The sequence below is a fragment of the Giraffa tippelskirchi genome, chromosome 13, assembly GCF_054371585.1.
Source record: "Giraffa tippelskirchi isolate mGirTip1 chromosome 13, T2T-mGirTip1v1.2.pri, whole genome shotgun sequence".
NCBI lineage: Eukaryota > Metazoa > Chordata > Mammalia > Artiodactyla > Giraffidae > Giraffa > Giraffa tippelskirchi.
Genome location: NC_137287.1, coordinates 66,931,994 through 66,947,670, shown reverse-complemented (window position 1 = coordinate 66,947,670; position 15,677 = coordinate 66,931,994). Strand labels below are relative to the sequence as shown.

The following is a 15,677-nucleotide window of genomic DNA, read 5'->3' as shown; positions in this document are numbered from 1 at the left end:
TTCTTTTTCAGCTCTGATTGCTGTGGCCAAAACTTCCAAAACTATGTTGAATAGTAGTGGTGAAAGTGGGCATCCTTGCCTTGTTCCTGACTTTAGGGGAAATGCTTTCAATTTTTCACCATTGAGGATAATGTTTGCTGTGGGTTTGTCATATATAGCTTTTATTATGTTGAGATATGTTCCTTCTATTCCTGCTTTCTGGAGGGTTTTAATCATAAATGGATGCTGAATTTTGTCAAAGGCTTTTTCTGCATCTATTGAGATAACCATATGGTTTTTTTCTTTCAATTTGTTAATGTGGTGTATTACATTGATTGATTTGCGGATGTTAAAAAAACCTTGCATTCCTGGGATAAAGCCCACTTGGTCATGATGTATGATCTTTTTAATATGATGTTGGATTCTGTTTGCTAGAATTTTATTAAGGATTTTTGCATCTATGTTCATCAGTGATATTGGCCTGTAGTTTTCCTTTTTTGTGACATCTTTGTCTGGTTTTGGAATTAGGGTGATGGTGGCCTCATAGAATGAGTTTGGAAGTTTACCATCTTCTGCAATTTTCTGGAAGAGTTTGAGTAGGATAGGTGTTAGCTCTTCTCTAAATTTTTGGTAGAATTCCGCTGTGAAGCCGTCTGGTCCTGGGCTTTTGTTTGCTGGAAGATTTCTGATTACAGTTTCGATTTCCGTGCTTGTGATGGGTCTGTTAAGATCTTCTATTTCTTCATGGTTCAGTTTTGGAAAGTTATACTCTTCTAAGAATTTGTCCATTTCTTCCAAGTTGTCCATTTTATTGGCATATAGCTGTTGGTAGTAGTCTCTTATGATCCTTTGTATTTCTGTGGAGTCTGTTGTGATCTCTCCATTTTCATTTCTAATTTTGTTGATCTGATTCTTCTCCCTTTGTTTCTTGATGAGTCTGGCTAATGGCTTGTCAATTTTGTTTATCTTCTCGAAAAACCAGCTTTTAGTTTTGTTGATTTTTGCTATGGTCTCTTTTGTTTCTTTTGCATTTATTTCTGCCCTAATTTTTAAGATTTCTTTCCTTCTACTGACCATGGGGTTTTTCATTTCTTCCTTCTCTAGTTGCTTTAGGTGTAGAGTTAGTTGATTTATTTGATTTTTTTCTTGTTTCTTGAGGTACGCCTGTATTGCTATGAACCTTCCCCTTAGTATTGCTTTTACAGTGTCCCATAGGTTTTGGGTTGTTGTGTTTTCATTTTCATTCGTTTCTATGCGTAATTTGATTTCTTTTTTGATTTCTTCTGTGATTTGTTGGTTATTCAGAAGCGTGTTGTTTAGCCTCCATATGTTGGAACTTTTAATAGTTTTTTTCCTGTAATTGAGGTCTAATCTTACTGCATTGTGGTCAGAGAAGATGGCTGGGATGATTTCAATTTTTTTGAATTTACCAAGGCTAGATTTATGGCCCAGGATGTGATCTATCCTGGAGAAAGCTCCATGTGCACTTGAGAAAAAGGTAAAATTGATTGTTTTGGGGTGGAAAGTCCTGTAAATATCAATTAAATCTAATTTGTCTATTGTATCATTTAAAGTTTGTGTTTCCTTGTTAATTTTCTGTTTAGTTGATCTATCCATATGCGTGAGTGGAGTATTAAAGTCTCCCACTATTATTGTGTTATTGTTAATTTCCCCTTTCATACTTGTTAGTATTTGCCTTATATATTGTGGTGCTCCTATGTTGGGTGCATATATATTTATGATTGTTACGTCTTCTTCTTGAATTGATCCTTTGATCTTTATGTAGTGTCCTTCTTTGTCCCTTTTCACATCCTTTATTTTAAAGTCTATTTTATCTGAAATGAGTATTGCGACTCCTGCTTTCTTTTGGTCTCCGTTTGCATGGAATATGTTTTTCCATCCTTTCACTTTCAGCCTGTGTGTGTCCCTAGTTTTGAGGTGGGTCTCTTGTAGACAGCATATATAGGGGTCTTGTTTTTGTATCCATTCAGCAAGCCTTTGTCTTTTGGTTGGGGCATTCAACCCATTTACATTTAAGGTAATTATTGATAAGTATGATCCCGTTGCCATTTACTTTGTTGTTTTGAGTTCGTGTTGAAACATCCTTTCTGTGTTTCCTGTTTAGAGAAGATCCTTTAGCATTTGCTGGAGAGCTGGTTTGGTGGTGCTGAATTCCCTCAGCTCTTGCTTGTCTGTAAAGCTTTTGAATTCTCCTTCATATCTGAATGAGATCCTTGCTGGGTACAGTAATCTGGGTTGTAGATTATTCTCTTTCATTACTTTAAGTATGTCCTGCCATTCCCTTCTAGCCTGAAGGGTTTCTATTGAAAGATCAGCTGTTATCCTTATGGGGATCCCCTTGTGTGTTATTTGTTGTTTTTCCCTTGCTGCTTTTAATATTTGTTCTTTGTGTTTGATCTTTGTTAATTTGATTAATATGTGTCTTGGGGTGTTTCACCTTGGGTTTATCCTGTTTGGAACTCTCTGGGTTTCTTGGACTTCTGTGACTATTTCTTTCCTCAATTTAGGGAAATTCTCAACTATTATCTCCTCGAGTATTTTTTCATGGCCTTTCCTTTTATCTTCTTCTTCTGGGACTCCTATGATTCGAATGTTGGGGCGTTTCATATTGTCCCAGAGGTCCCGGAGGTTTTCCTCATTTCTTTTGATTCTTTTTTCTTTTTTCCTCTCTGCTTCGTTTATTTCCATCGTTCTATCTTCTACCTCACTTATCCTATCTTCTGCCTCCGTTATTCTACTGTTGGTTCCCTCCAGAGTGTCTTTTATCTCCTTTATTTCATTATTCATTCTATATTGACTCCTTTTTATTTCTTCTAAGTCCTTGATAAACATTTCTTGCATCTTCTCAATCTTTGTCTCCAGGCTATTTATCTGTAACTCCATTTTGCTTTCAAGATTTTGGATCATTTTTATTATCATTATTCTAAATTCTTTTTCAGATAGATTCCCTATCTCCTCCTCTTTTGTTTGGCTTTGTGGGCATTTCTCATTTTCCTTTACTTGCTGAGTATTTCTCTGCCTTTTCATCTTGTTTAGATTGCTGTGTTAGGCGTGGCCCTTCTGTATTCTGGTAGTATGAAGTTCCTCTTTGTTGTGGAGGTTCCTCACTGCGGTTGGGGTTGGACAGGTGGCTTGTCAAGGCTTCCTGGTTGGGGGAGCTTGTGTCGGTGTTCTGGTGGGTGGAGCTGGATTTCTGCTCTCTAGAGTGCAATGGAGTGACCAGTATTAATTTTTGAGATGTCTATGGATTTGGTGTGCCTCTGGGCAGCCTGTATATTGATGCTCAGGTCTATGTTCCTGCGTTGCTGGAGAATTTGCGTGGTATGTCTTGCTCTGGAACTTATTGTCTCTTGGGTGGAGCTTGGTTTCAGTGTATTTATGGAGGTTATTGGATGGTCTCTTATTAATTAATGTTTCCCCTGGCTTTCAGTCTTATTCTTGCAGTAGCCTCAAGACTTCTCCTTCCATACAGCCTCAATAATAAAACTTTTAGGTTAATGGTGAAAAGATTCTCCACAGTGAGGGATACCCAGAAAGGTTCACTGAGTTACATGGAGAGATGAGGTGGGGGGGGGGGTGGGTTGAGGTGACCAGGAGGGGAAGAGGGGAATTCAAATGTGGAGAGAGCAATCTAGCCAGTAAGCACTTCCCTCTGTGCTTTCCACAGTTTGGAACCCTCAGAGTGATTCACAGAGATACATAGAGAGGGGGGAGGAAGGTAACAGAGGTGAGCATGAGTAGAAAGGGAGGAATCAAGAGGGGAGAGAGAGATCTGGGCAGTATCCTGTTCCTGAAGTGTTCTCCGGTACCCTGAACACCCTCAGAGATTCACAGAATTTGGTTGAGAAGAGAAGGAGGAGGGTGGGAGATAGAGGTTCCCTGAGGGAGAAGAAAGAGCATCAATAGGGGGAGAGAGTGATCAGGCCAGTGATCACACTCCTGAGTAAAAATGGGTCCTAAAGATTGGGTTCTTAAATGTACAAAATTGATATCAAATATGTAAAACAAAGATTAAAAATCTAGAGTAGAGGTTAGACTCTTATAAAACTTACAATCTAAAAAAAAAAAAGAAAAGAAAAAAGGAAACAGTGTAAAAAGAAAAAAAAAACAGTAAAACAGTAAAAAAAGAAACAGTAAAAAAATGTAGAACAGGAAAAAAAACATTAAAAAAAAGAAAACACAAAAGGTATAAGATATATGTATGTAGTTTGCTTCAAAAATAGGGTTTTTTTTTTTTTTGCAAGTTAATAGTGGGTTATGAAAATGAAAGTTAAAGGTGTAATAGAGGACTTGAAGAAAAAGGAAAGAAGAGAAAAAAAAAATTTTTTTTAATTAAAAAAAAAAAATAATAATAATAGTAAAAAATATATATATCCCGGACTTTCTCTGGAGCTGTTGTGAGCAGTGTGGGATCTGCTCAGTTTTAGATAGATCCTTATTCCTGCTTATACTTTTCAAGATCTATAGGTCCTTTTCAATGCAGTCGGTATTAACTACAGGGATCTTAATCTGTTGGCCTGTCCCTTCCAAAGCGCTTCCCTCTGTTTATTTGGCTTCTGTTTGGAGATCTCTTCAGTATCTAATTTCCGCCCTGCAACAAAGCGGTGGAGGTGATCTCTTTAGGTTCGCTTGTTCAATCGTGCTGTGGGGAGGAAAGAACACTGCAAATCTGGCGTGTGTGTGGTAAGCTCGCAGTGTCTCGGCCGCACTGGGTTCGCCCCCGCTCACGGCGTGTGTGCTTTCCCCGTCTACCCTGCTCAGGCTTCAGGTTACTCGGCCGGGGAGCGAGCCCTGAGCTGCGTGCACTTCCCAGGTCTAAGCCGCTCAGGTTCAGGCTCCTGGTTACTCCACAAAGGCGCAGACTCGGTTTCGCCCGCGGCTTGTGCCGTCCCGGTCGGAGCTGCCCAGGCGGCCAGGAGTTTGGCGAGCGCGCTCTCCCCTGTTGGGGCGTTGCGGCTTCATCACCTCCCGGTCCCCGCCTCGGTTTACGGGCGTGCCCGGCTCCGGTGTGCTTTGTGTCAGTTCTGGGGAGCTGGTCTCTGGCTGCGACCCTCCCGGCGGCTGTCGACCTTCCGGGATCTCAGGCAGTCTTTGCTTAGAAACTGGGAGCCTGTTTGCAGTTTGGTAGGGGGTGCCCTCTCTGGAGCCGAGTTTGCCCCTTTCCGGCTCTGGCGGGCCCCGCCTGCCCGCTGTGTCCGGCGGGGGATGGGGCGGTCCGCAGCCGGCTAGCTCTCCTCTGGTATCGCTCAGTCCTTTGTTCTGTGAGCGGGCCGGCAGTGCCTTAGAGTTGGGCTTTTCGCGGGATAGTTCTCTCTCTCTCTCGCTGTCCCATAGTTTAGGTTACTATCTCACGTTAGCTCCCTCAGATTGCCCTCGGGGCACTCGGGCCCGGTCCTTACCCTAGGCAATGCCGCCCGCTCCTCTCCGTTCAGCCCCCACTTGCTGGTGGCGGATGATGCGAGCGTCTGGGGTTCTTTGCTGGGAGTTGCTTTAGGCATGTAATCTGTGGATTTTATTTATTTTTTCCCTCCCAGTTACGTTGCCCTCCGAGATAAGAAATCCTCCCCTACACCCGCGGGTGAGAGGGTTTCCTGGTGCTTGGAAATTCCTCCTCTTTTACGACTCCCTCCCCGGGACGGGTCTCCACTCCCTCCCCGGGACGGGTCTCCGTCCCTAACTCTTTTGTCTCTCTTTTTATCTTTTATAATTTCTCCTACCTCTTTTGAAGATAATGCGCTGTTTTTGTGGAAGCCTGACGTCCTCAGCCAGCCTTCAGAAGTAGTTTTGTGAAGTTTGGTCAGCGTTCAGAAGTTCTTTCGATAAATTTGTGGAGGAGAGAGTGGTCTCCCCGTCCTATTCCTCCGCCATCTTAGCCCCGCCCTCCGGCTTGGTTTATTTTCAAGCCCATTTTCATCCTAAACATCATAGTAAGTGGAAAAAGGGGCTAATCTAATAAAATCTAGAATGTGAACAAAATTTCTCTGAGATTTGTCCCACATCAAACAGCCTTACCAAATCTGTTCATAAGTAAATTAGATAAGAAATTTTTCATTTAGATTACTATATCTACCTCTAGAAGAGTGTTCCCAGGAACAATCGATACATTTTTAAACGCCTCTGGGTTGAACTGTATCAGATTATTACTAATCCCACTCTTCAGACTCCCAGAGATAACTGGTTCCATTTTGATGTATAACCTAACTTACATTAGAAGATAATTGAGGAGTGGCCATAAGATATGCCACTTTAATTCTAGAAGAGGTAGCATGGGATGTAAGACTAAATTTCTGGCAGGAAATTTCTGCCACCTAGTACCTATGCAACATTTTTGCAGATTACTTAACCTTAGTTTAAGTCCCAGTTTCCTCATTAACATAGAATAATTATACCTATCACCAAGGGTTGTAAAATTCAAGGGAGTTAACATATATAGTGGCTAGAATAGTGCCTAGCACATAGCGTGCAATAAAGATAACCCTGTATTGTTTCAATTTTTAAAAATTGAGATATAATTAATGAAACAAAGTTCACCATTTTAACCATTTAAGTGTGTACAGTTCCATGATTTCTAGTATATTCACATGTTATTCAGCAATCATCTAATTACAGAACATTTTCATCACCCTAAAAGAAACTCCCTATGTATTAAGCAGTCACTCCCCGTCCCCCTCTCTCTGCAGGCCCTGGGAACTACTGAAATGTTTTCTGTATCAATAGATTTGTCCATAAACGGCAAATGGACAATTGAAATGAAATCATATAATACATGACTTTTTGTGCCTGGCTTTTCTTCATTTGGTGTTTCTTCATTCAGCTTCCTTGGAGGATCAGATGGTAAAGCATCTGCCTGCAGTGCGGGACACCTGGGTTCAATCCCTGGGTTGGGAAGATCCCCTGGAGAAGGAAATGGCAACCCACTCCAGTATTCTTGCCTGGAAAATCCCATGGATGGAGGAGCCTTGTAGGCTACAGTCCGTGGGGTCGTAAAGAGTCAGACATGACTGAGCGACTTCACTTTCTTTCTTTCTTTCTTTTCTTCATTTAGCAGAGTGTTTTCAAGATTCATTCATATGTAACATATAAAGTACTTCATTCCTTTTATGTTTGAGTAATATTAATTATTTTGATATACCTACACCGCATTTTGTTTGTCCATTCATCAGTTGGTGGACATTGGGGTGTTTCTACTTTTTGGCCACTGGTGAATAATACTGCTGTCAGCATTAGCATACGAGCTTTTGTTTGAACAACAGTTTTCATTCTCTTCAATAAATACCTAGGACTATAATTACAAGGTTGTATAGTAATTCTTTGTGTGTGTGTCTGTGTGTTTTAAGGAACCACCGAACTTGCATGTGCGTGCATGCTAAGTCACTTCAGTTGTGTCCAACTCTTTGTGCCCCCATGGACTGCAGTCCACCAGGCTCCTCTGTCCATGGGATTCTTCAGGCAAGAATACTGGAGGGAGTTGCCATGCCCTCCTCCAGGAGATCTTCCCAACCCAGGGACTGAACCTGTGTCTCTTATGTCTCCTGTGTTGGCATGTGGGTTCTTCACCACTAATGCCACAGGGAACTGCAAAGTTTTAAATTCTGATTAAGTACAGTTTGTAAATTTTTTCTCTTGTTGCCTGTTGTTCTTATGTCATAGCTAAGAATCTGTTGTATTCCATCATTTGATTTACCTCTGTTTTCTCCTAAGGGATTATAGTTTTAGCTGTTATATTTGGGACTTTGACTCATTTCAAGTTAACTTTTTTATATAGTGTGAGGTAAGGGTCCAATTTTATTTTCTACATGTGGATATCCAATTATATCAGCATCATTTATTGAAAAGACTCTTCTTTCTTTATTGAATGATCTTGGCACCCTTGTTGAAAATGAATTGACCATAGATGAGAAAGTTTATTTTTGGGTGCTGAATTCTTACATTGAGCTATTTGTCTGTCCTTACATCATAACCATGCTGTCTTGATGACTGTAGTTTTGAAGTCAGGACATGTGACTTCCAGTTATTGCAAATTATTTTAGGACATTTGTTTTCAAGTTATTGTAGCTATTTGGGGGTCCCTGACATTTCCTTATGAATTTGAGGATTAGTATGTAAATTTCTGCAGAAATGCCAAGCAGGATTTTGATAGGGATTGCACTGAATCTGTAGATCAACTTGGAAATTATTGCCACTTTAACAATATTGTCTTCCAGTCCATGAACATAGATGCCTCTCCATTTATTAAGATCTTCTTTCATTTCTTTAAGCGATCTTTTATAGTTCATAGTGTACAAACATTACACTTTTGTTAGACTATTTCAATTTTTTAAATTCATTTGGATTCTCTTGTCAAGGATTTGTTTTCTTAATTTCATCTTTGGATTTTTTAATTGCTAGTATATAGAAATAATGCTGATCTTTATATATTGATCTTGTATCCTACAATTTAATAAATTTATTTATTAGCTCTAATATTTTTTCTGTGATGTTTTCAGGATTTTCCACACATAGGACATATCATCTGTGAATAGAGGTAGTATTAATTCTTCCATTCCAATCTGAATGCCTTTTGTTTCTTTTTCTCAACTGATTGTTCAGGCTAGAACAAATATCCCTCTTATTATTGATCTTGGAGAAAAGGTTTCAGACTTCACTATTTAAGTAGGAAATTAGCTGTGGTTTTTTCATAGATACTTTTTATCAACTTCAGAAAGGTTTCTTTGAGTCCGAGTTTGTTGAGTCGTTTGTTACTAAATGGTGTTGGGTATGCTTTTTCTGCATCAGTTGAGATGATTATGTGGTTTTGTTCTTCATTTTATTAATATGATGTATTATATTGATTGATTTCCATACCCTGAACCACCTTTGAATTGATTGCATAAATCTCACTTGGTCATGGTATGTAAGTCCTTTTTATATGCTGCTGGATTTAATTTACTCGAAGTTTGCTGAGGAAATTTGCATCAGCGTTCATAAGGGATATTAGTCTATAGGTTTTTTTTTTTCTTTTGAGGTGTTTGTCTGGTCTTAGTATCTGGGCCCCATAGAATAAGTTAACATTCCTTTCTCTTCTATGTTTTGGAAGAGTTTAAAGAGGATTGTGATTTCTTCAAATATTTGACAAAATTCAGTCATCTGGCTTTGAGGTTTCAGGCTTTTCTTTTTAGGCCATTGGGCTTTTTTGGGGTTTTGGTTTTTATTAATTAATCAATCTCTTTACTTATTATAGGTCTGTTCACTTTTTCTGTTTCTTCATGAGTCAGTTTGTGTGTTTCTGGGAATTTGTTTTATCTGGGTTTCCTAATTGTTTGGCATAATTGTTCACAGTATTCTTAGTGTATTATTTGATTTGCTTTTTCTTTTACAATAGATTTTAAATCTAGATTTTAAAATAGATTTATTGTCTTAGTATTTGCCATGGAGATTATACAAGTGACATTAATTGGTAGCAATCTAGTTTGAATTAATACCAAGTTGCTGCTGCTGCTGCTGCTAAGTCACTTCAGTCGTGTCCGACTCTGTGCGACCCCATAGACAGCAGCCCACCAGGCTCCGCCATCCCTGGGATTCTCCAGGCAAGAATACTGGAGTGGGTTGCCATTTCCTTCTCCAGTGCATGAACGGGAAAAGTGAAAGTGAAGTCGCTCAGTTGTATCTGACTCTTAGTGACCCCATAGACTGCAGCCTACCAGGCTCCTCTGTCCATGGGATTTTCCAGGCAAGAGTACTGGAGTGGGGTGCCATTGCCTTCTCCAATACCAAGTTAGTTTCAATCATATTAAAAAATTGGTTCCTAAATAGCTGTGTTTCCCTTCCTCATATAGTTATTGTCACAGATTACATCTTTATACATGTATGTCTGTGAACATACATCTATATTATTTTTATTTAATACATAGATTTATTATTGCTTTAGTAGTTTTTAAAATCATGTAAAAAATTGGAGTTCGTAACCAGAAATACATGAATATTGACTTTTATATTTATCTATATAGTTTTCTTTATCAATGTTCTTTATTTCTTTGTATGAATTGAGTTACTATCTAGTATGATTTCCTTTCAGCCTCCAGGTCTCTCTGCGGTACTTTTTGTAGGTTAAGACTACTAGCAATGAACTCTTTAGTTTTTGTTTACTTAGAATATCTTGATTTCTCTTTCCTTTTTGATAGATAGCTTTGCTGGATATAGAATTCTTGGTTGACAGATTTTTTTTTTCTTAAGCACTGTGAATATGTCATTCAATTAATTTCTAGCCTCCATGGTTTCTGATGAGAAATAGGTGTTAATGTTATTGAGAATTCCTTGTACATAATGAGTCACTTCTCTCTGCTATTTTCAGGATTCTCTCTGTCTTTGAACAGTTGGAGTATAATGTTCTTAGGTTTGGATTACTTTGTGTGTACTTAGGATTTGTTGAAATTCTTAAATGTGTATATTCAAGTCTTTTATCAAAGTTTAGTTTTCAGTCTTTCCCCCCCCTTTTTTTTTTGGCCCTTTTCTATAGTCTCCCTCTTGGACTCTTATTATGTATATGTTAGTATACGTAGTGGTGTCCCACGGGTCTTTTAGGCTCTATTCATTTTTCTTTATTTTTTTTCTTCTTCTTGCTCCTATATTGGATAATCTCAATTGATATATCTTCAAGTTCATAGATTTTTTTCTCTGCTTTTGGAATTCTTTAGTGAATTTTTTAATTTTAGTTACTGTGTTTTTCAAGTCCAGAATTTCTCTTTGCCTTTAAAATTTTTCTCTGTTGGTAGTCTCAATTTGGTGAGACATCATTCTTATTCTATTAGTTCTTTGTATGTGCTCTTGAGCATGTTTAAAACAGTTAATCTAAAGTCCTTCTCTAAAAACAAAAAAACAAACAAACAAAAAAAATAAAGTCCTTCTCTAGTAAATCCAAAGTCTGATCTTCTTCAGGGACAATTTCTATTCCTTTTTTTCTATGTGTGGGCCATACTTTCTTGTTTCTTTGCCTCCTTCATAATTTTTAATGAATACTGGATATTTTGAATATATAATGTAATTAGATTATTTTACCTCACCAGGTTTGTTTTTTGTTCCTTTGGTTTTTGCCTTTTTGCTGCTTGTGGTTGGTGGTGTTTGTCTAGTGATTTTTCTGAGTTAATTTTGTACAGTGTATATTCTTTGCCATATGTGGCCACTAACATCTGTTTGACTAGCTTATGCATCAGATAATGATTCAGCAGAGATTTCCTCAAAGATTTGGCACAGGAAAAAAACTAAAAGCAAAAAAAAAACCACCCTCAAAATCTTTGGTAGAAGATTCTGTGTATATGTTAGGACATGGCTTCAACACCCACCTAGGCAGTTTACAACTCACTCTTAGTCTTCACTTTCTGCGTGTGTACAGCCTAAAGCTCAGCCAGAAATGAGAATTTAGGGCCTTCTCAGGTCTTTTTGATTGGGTACTCTGCTTTGGGCATACAGGTGTTGATTGTCTAGTTTCCAAGGAATATGTGGGAGCATTTCAAATATCATATTCCAGTGCTCGCTTCAGCAGCACATATACAAATATCATATTCCAAGGCACCTCACTTCCCAGTCTTTTCTCCTTAGCTTTTTGATGTGTGTATTGTGTGCCTAACTGCCATCCCTTGCCTCATTTGACACCAGCTAGTAAATTTGCTGTTAAATGTTTTTCACAAATATCCTGAACAGTTGCCTGTCTGCCCTGGGATAGATCAGACTTTGGTAAAAAATAAAGGTAAGCCCTTTACACAGTCTGTCAGGGAATCAAAAGATAAGCCTAAACAAGCAACCACAGTTCTTGTAGAACAAAGTCTACTTTACATATTCTTAACACTAGAAACCCACACCAATAACTCAGATTGATAACTTCAAGACCCTTTCAGAGAATTAGCTACTTCTTCTTGACTGCCTGCTTGACTGATTACTGGAATCCTTTGACTAGTTTGCAGATAAGGTTGATTCTGACAGTTATTGCCAGGTTATTTGCTGTTTCTTTTCAGGGACAGGGACAGGCCCTTGGAGTTGCCTAGTCTGCCACTTTTGTTGATTTCTCATCACATTTTTTTTTTCCAGTTTTGGTGGACATACTTTTATAGTTTTTCTTTGTTTATTTTTGTTTTTAAAAGAATGACCATATATTTATTCTTTACAGAAGTCATCCAGATATTAAGATAATTCATAACCAGCTTGTCAAAAAAACAAAAACCATATCACATTTAGAAGGAAAAGGATTGAATCCTGTAGATTTGATCTGTGAACAGTGTTGAAGATGACCAGTTCACCCATAGTCCTATCAAGAATCCCTTCAAGCCAGGGAGATAAAAGGTCTCAATCATTGTGTATGTGAGATAAATGTTCTAACATTTGGGTCTGTAGTAGAAATATGGTGTAAAATGCGCTGTAAAAGCCAGCAGGTATCAGGATATTAACCTTTAAAACTGCAGTGGACCATATTTACATTGTAGTTGTGTGGATGTTTTCTATATAGTTTATCAGATCAGTAGAAGTGTAGCAGTTGTTCTCACTGCCTTTGCCAAAGCTGTAGCCCCCTGTGAAGTGAGTCAGCTGAAACCTACTAACTGAATCTTAAGAACCAACATGGAGAGCTATGATTCTGATGCAATATTTTCTGGGTTTGAATTCTGTTTTCCTCTTATTTGCCAGCCGTCTGAAATTGAGCAGATTACTTAAGTTTTCTTTGCCTCATTTACCTTGTCAGTAAAATGGGCCTGCTAACAGCTATAAGCTTTGCTATGAGGATAAGTTAAAATTCATTGAGTAATTAACTAAAATGTAACACATAGATAAGCTAGTTTGAGATGCAGCCTCTCTAGAGTATGTCTTTTAGATAGTGAAAACTCTTGAGTTTTTCAATTCTGTCCACTTAGGGTGAAGCTTATTGGTGAAATAAATTATGGGGCAGATTCTCACAAGAAAGATAGGCTGTATTTCTGTGCAGCCTGAAAGGCCCATTCCTAAGTCGGGAGAGAACTGCGGTATCTACAGCTGGATGCAAAACAAAAACATAAGGTTGGGGAACAGGATCCTATTGTGTGATGATTTGGGGGAACAGGAAGATGGATCAAGATGGTGCGATACAAAGTTAAAAAAACTGGATAAGACAAATGATGAAGGTTCTTGGGAGTTACTGAAGAAATAGGAGAGCCATCTGGTAACATTTACACTTACGCTATACACTGTAGCAGAAAACTGGAGGATTGGAGTCAGGTTGGCAAGACTGGATCTTAGGTGAGTGTTAGTAAGTCATAGAGCATGTATTAATTTTGTAACATAAGCAAATACATTAGATCTTATTTTGTAAGAAATCTACTTTTGAAATTTCTCTATGATATAGTCCCAATTAATAAAATCTAAAATTAAAGCCCCAGTTAGACAGTGAGCATTCATTTGACATTTGACCTCTTTGCTGGACAGAATCTCCATCACAGAGTTTCAGAAAAAAATAATCATTCTTTTCTACCACTTGTTAGCTATCATTCAAGTATAAAGAACACAACAATTCCATTGAGCATGTGAGAATGGATATTATAATCATATTACCTGCAAAACTTACTCTGCTAATTTTTTAGTTCTTCAACCCTCCATGAGTCAGAAAAATATTCACACCTAAGTTGAAACTTTAGAGTGGTGGCCTGGAGCAACAAGTCCCAGGAAATTGGTAATGAAAGTAATGGTTTGTAAAAGAGAGCTTGACAGACTAATTACTGTCTCACTTTGCCTTGCTCCAGCTCTATTTATTTAACAGCTATTTAGTTCCAGGAACATGGACTTTTGTTATGTTTGTTTTTTTTTAGTCATTTGAACTTTTTAGTATATCAGTTGACTTTTGTTATGTTTTTTTTTTTTAGTCATTTGAACTTTTTAGTATATCAGTTTTATGAATTAATTGAACAAATATTCATTTTTAAAACAAGATAACATTTAATAAGCAACTTTATTCTCATTTTGCCTCTCTATGAATATGTTAGTGTTTGGAATAAATTTTAAACTTAGTGGAGATCAAGTTTTATACTTGTGTGTTGTTAACAGTGTGTTGTTATTTTCATGTATTTTCTTTAAACTAGCTATGTAAAATGATGTTCTCTGAGTTTATATATACAAACAGGACAGGATTACATAAAATATAATTTTAATATTCATTTAATCCAAAGTACTCTTCCTCAACTGTCCTTTTAAAATATATTTAAACTATGCTAATAACACATAAATAGTGGGCAAATTTATTTCTGCAAACCAGACTATGGAAACTGGAAACTATTGAAGATACCCTGTAACGTACTTTAAAAAGTTGAGGATACTATCCATAACTATTTCTAATTATAGTTATTTTGGGCAAATGCAAATTTAACTGCCTTCAGATAGGCATAATTTTTGACATGTTGAAATTGAGATTCCATAGGTGGCTGCTCCATGGTAAATTCAATATAAATAACAATGAAGGAACCACATATGGTAAGCCTGGGCTTCAGACATTGGCTTTAAGATTCTCAAATAAATAAAGACCTTCTTTGAAGGCACACGGATGTATTAATTTTTAATTTGTTTCTTTTTGATCTCTTAATTGCTGAAAAAGATTTATTGGTTAATTTTAGGAAGGCAAGTGTTTGAAAAGTTTTGCCAAATACTGTCTTCTTTAAATGAATGTATGGTAATGAAAAGTTAAGAGGAGAGCCAAATTAGATTGAATAATTGTTCAGTCATGTGGGTCAGGCTAGTTGCATAGCCTGGTTGTTAGACTGATTGCTCAAATTACATTGCCTGGGGTCCTGCATTTGGTTGGCTGTCTTCTCAGATCTTAACAAGGTTCTGGGAATTTCTTTTTCTGACAAAGTTTGCTTTGTGTTTTTCCCCTCCCCCCCCCCCACTACATCCAGGATGCTTCATCTGCAGACATTAGAAAAGCATATCGTAAGCTTTCACTAACTCTGCATCCAGACAAGAATAAAGATGAAAATGCAGAAACTCAGTTTAGACAAGTAAGTGAAATATGCTGTTGTTATATATTTTTGTGGTAATTTATAAATAAATGTTTATGGTAAAAACAGTAACCTATATGTAGAATGTTTCCATTTAAAATGAAATTGTAGTTTAGAAATATTATGCATACATATTTATTCAGTTTTTTAAAAAATAATGCTTTTACCAGCATTTTTTATATTAGAATCTCAGTTCTTAGGGGGGGTCATAATTGTCATAATTTTCTTCTCTAAATTACAGTTTTAAAAAGCACATGTTAAGATAATTATTACTTTTGCATCTTTCGCAAAGATATATTTTGGTATCAAGACTTTTTTAACCTCTTAAAGTGCTACCAAAACCATAAAATGGTACTTATTAAGATTTTATCTGTTCACTGAGTGCATGGGCTTTTTGCATGTGCATTATAGTGTCTGTCTTCCTAAATGACTTCTTATAGGTGAAAGTATTTTTAGCGTGATGCTTCTGTTTTATCTAGTTGGTGGCCATTTATGAAGTTTTAAAGGATGATGAACGAAGGCAGAGGTGAGTGTTCATCTGCTTTTGAATTAAGAGGTTATACTTTGATGTCTGTTTATAAGGAAAAGAATTTTCTCATTAAACATTTTATTGTGTTAGTATTTTTATTTTATTTTCATTCCTTTCAAGAAATGCATTGTTTTTAAAATGTATGTTTAGAGTGGAGTTAATTT

The 15,677-nt window shown here is 37.3% G+C and overlaps 1 protein-coding gene across 1 annotated transcript in view; it reads left to right on the top strand.

Moving 5' to 3' along the window:
* DNAJC1 (DnaJ heat shock protein family (Hsp40) member C1) overlaps positions 1-15,677 on the top strand; it is a 188,364-nt gene that overhangs the window by 56,890 nt on the left and 115,797 nt on the right. The window contains exons 2-3 of the mRNA XM_081556715.1: positions 14,883-14,984; positions 15,464-15,510. Of these exons, the coding sequence (XP_081412841.1) occupies positions 14,883-14,984; positions 15,464-15,510 (149 nt within the window). The remainder of the gene's footprint in view (positions 1-14,882; positions 14,985-15,463; positions 15,511-15,677) is intronic.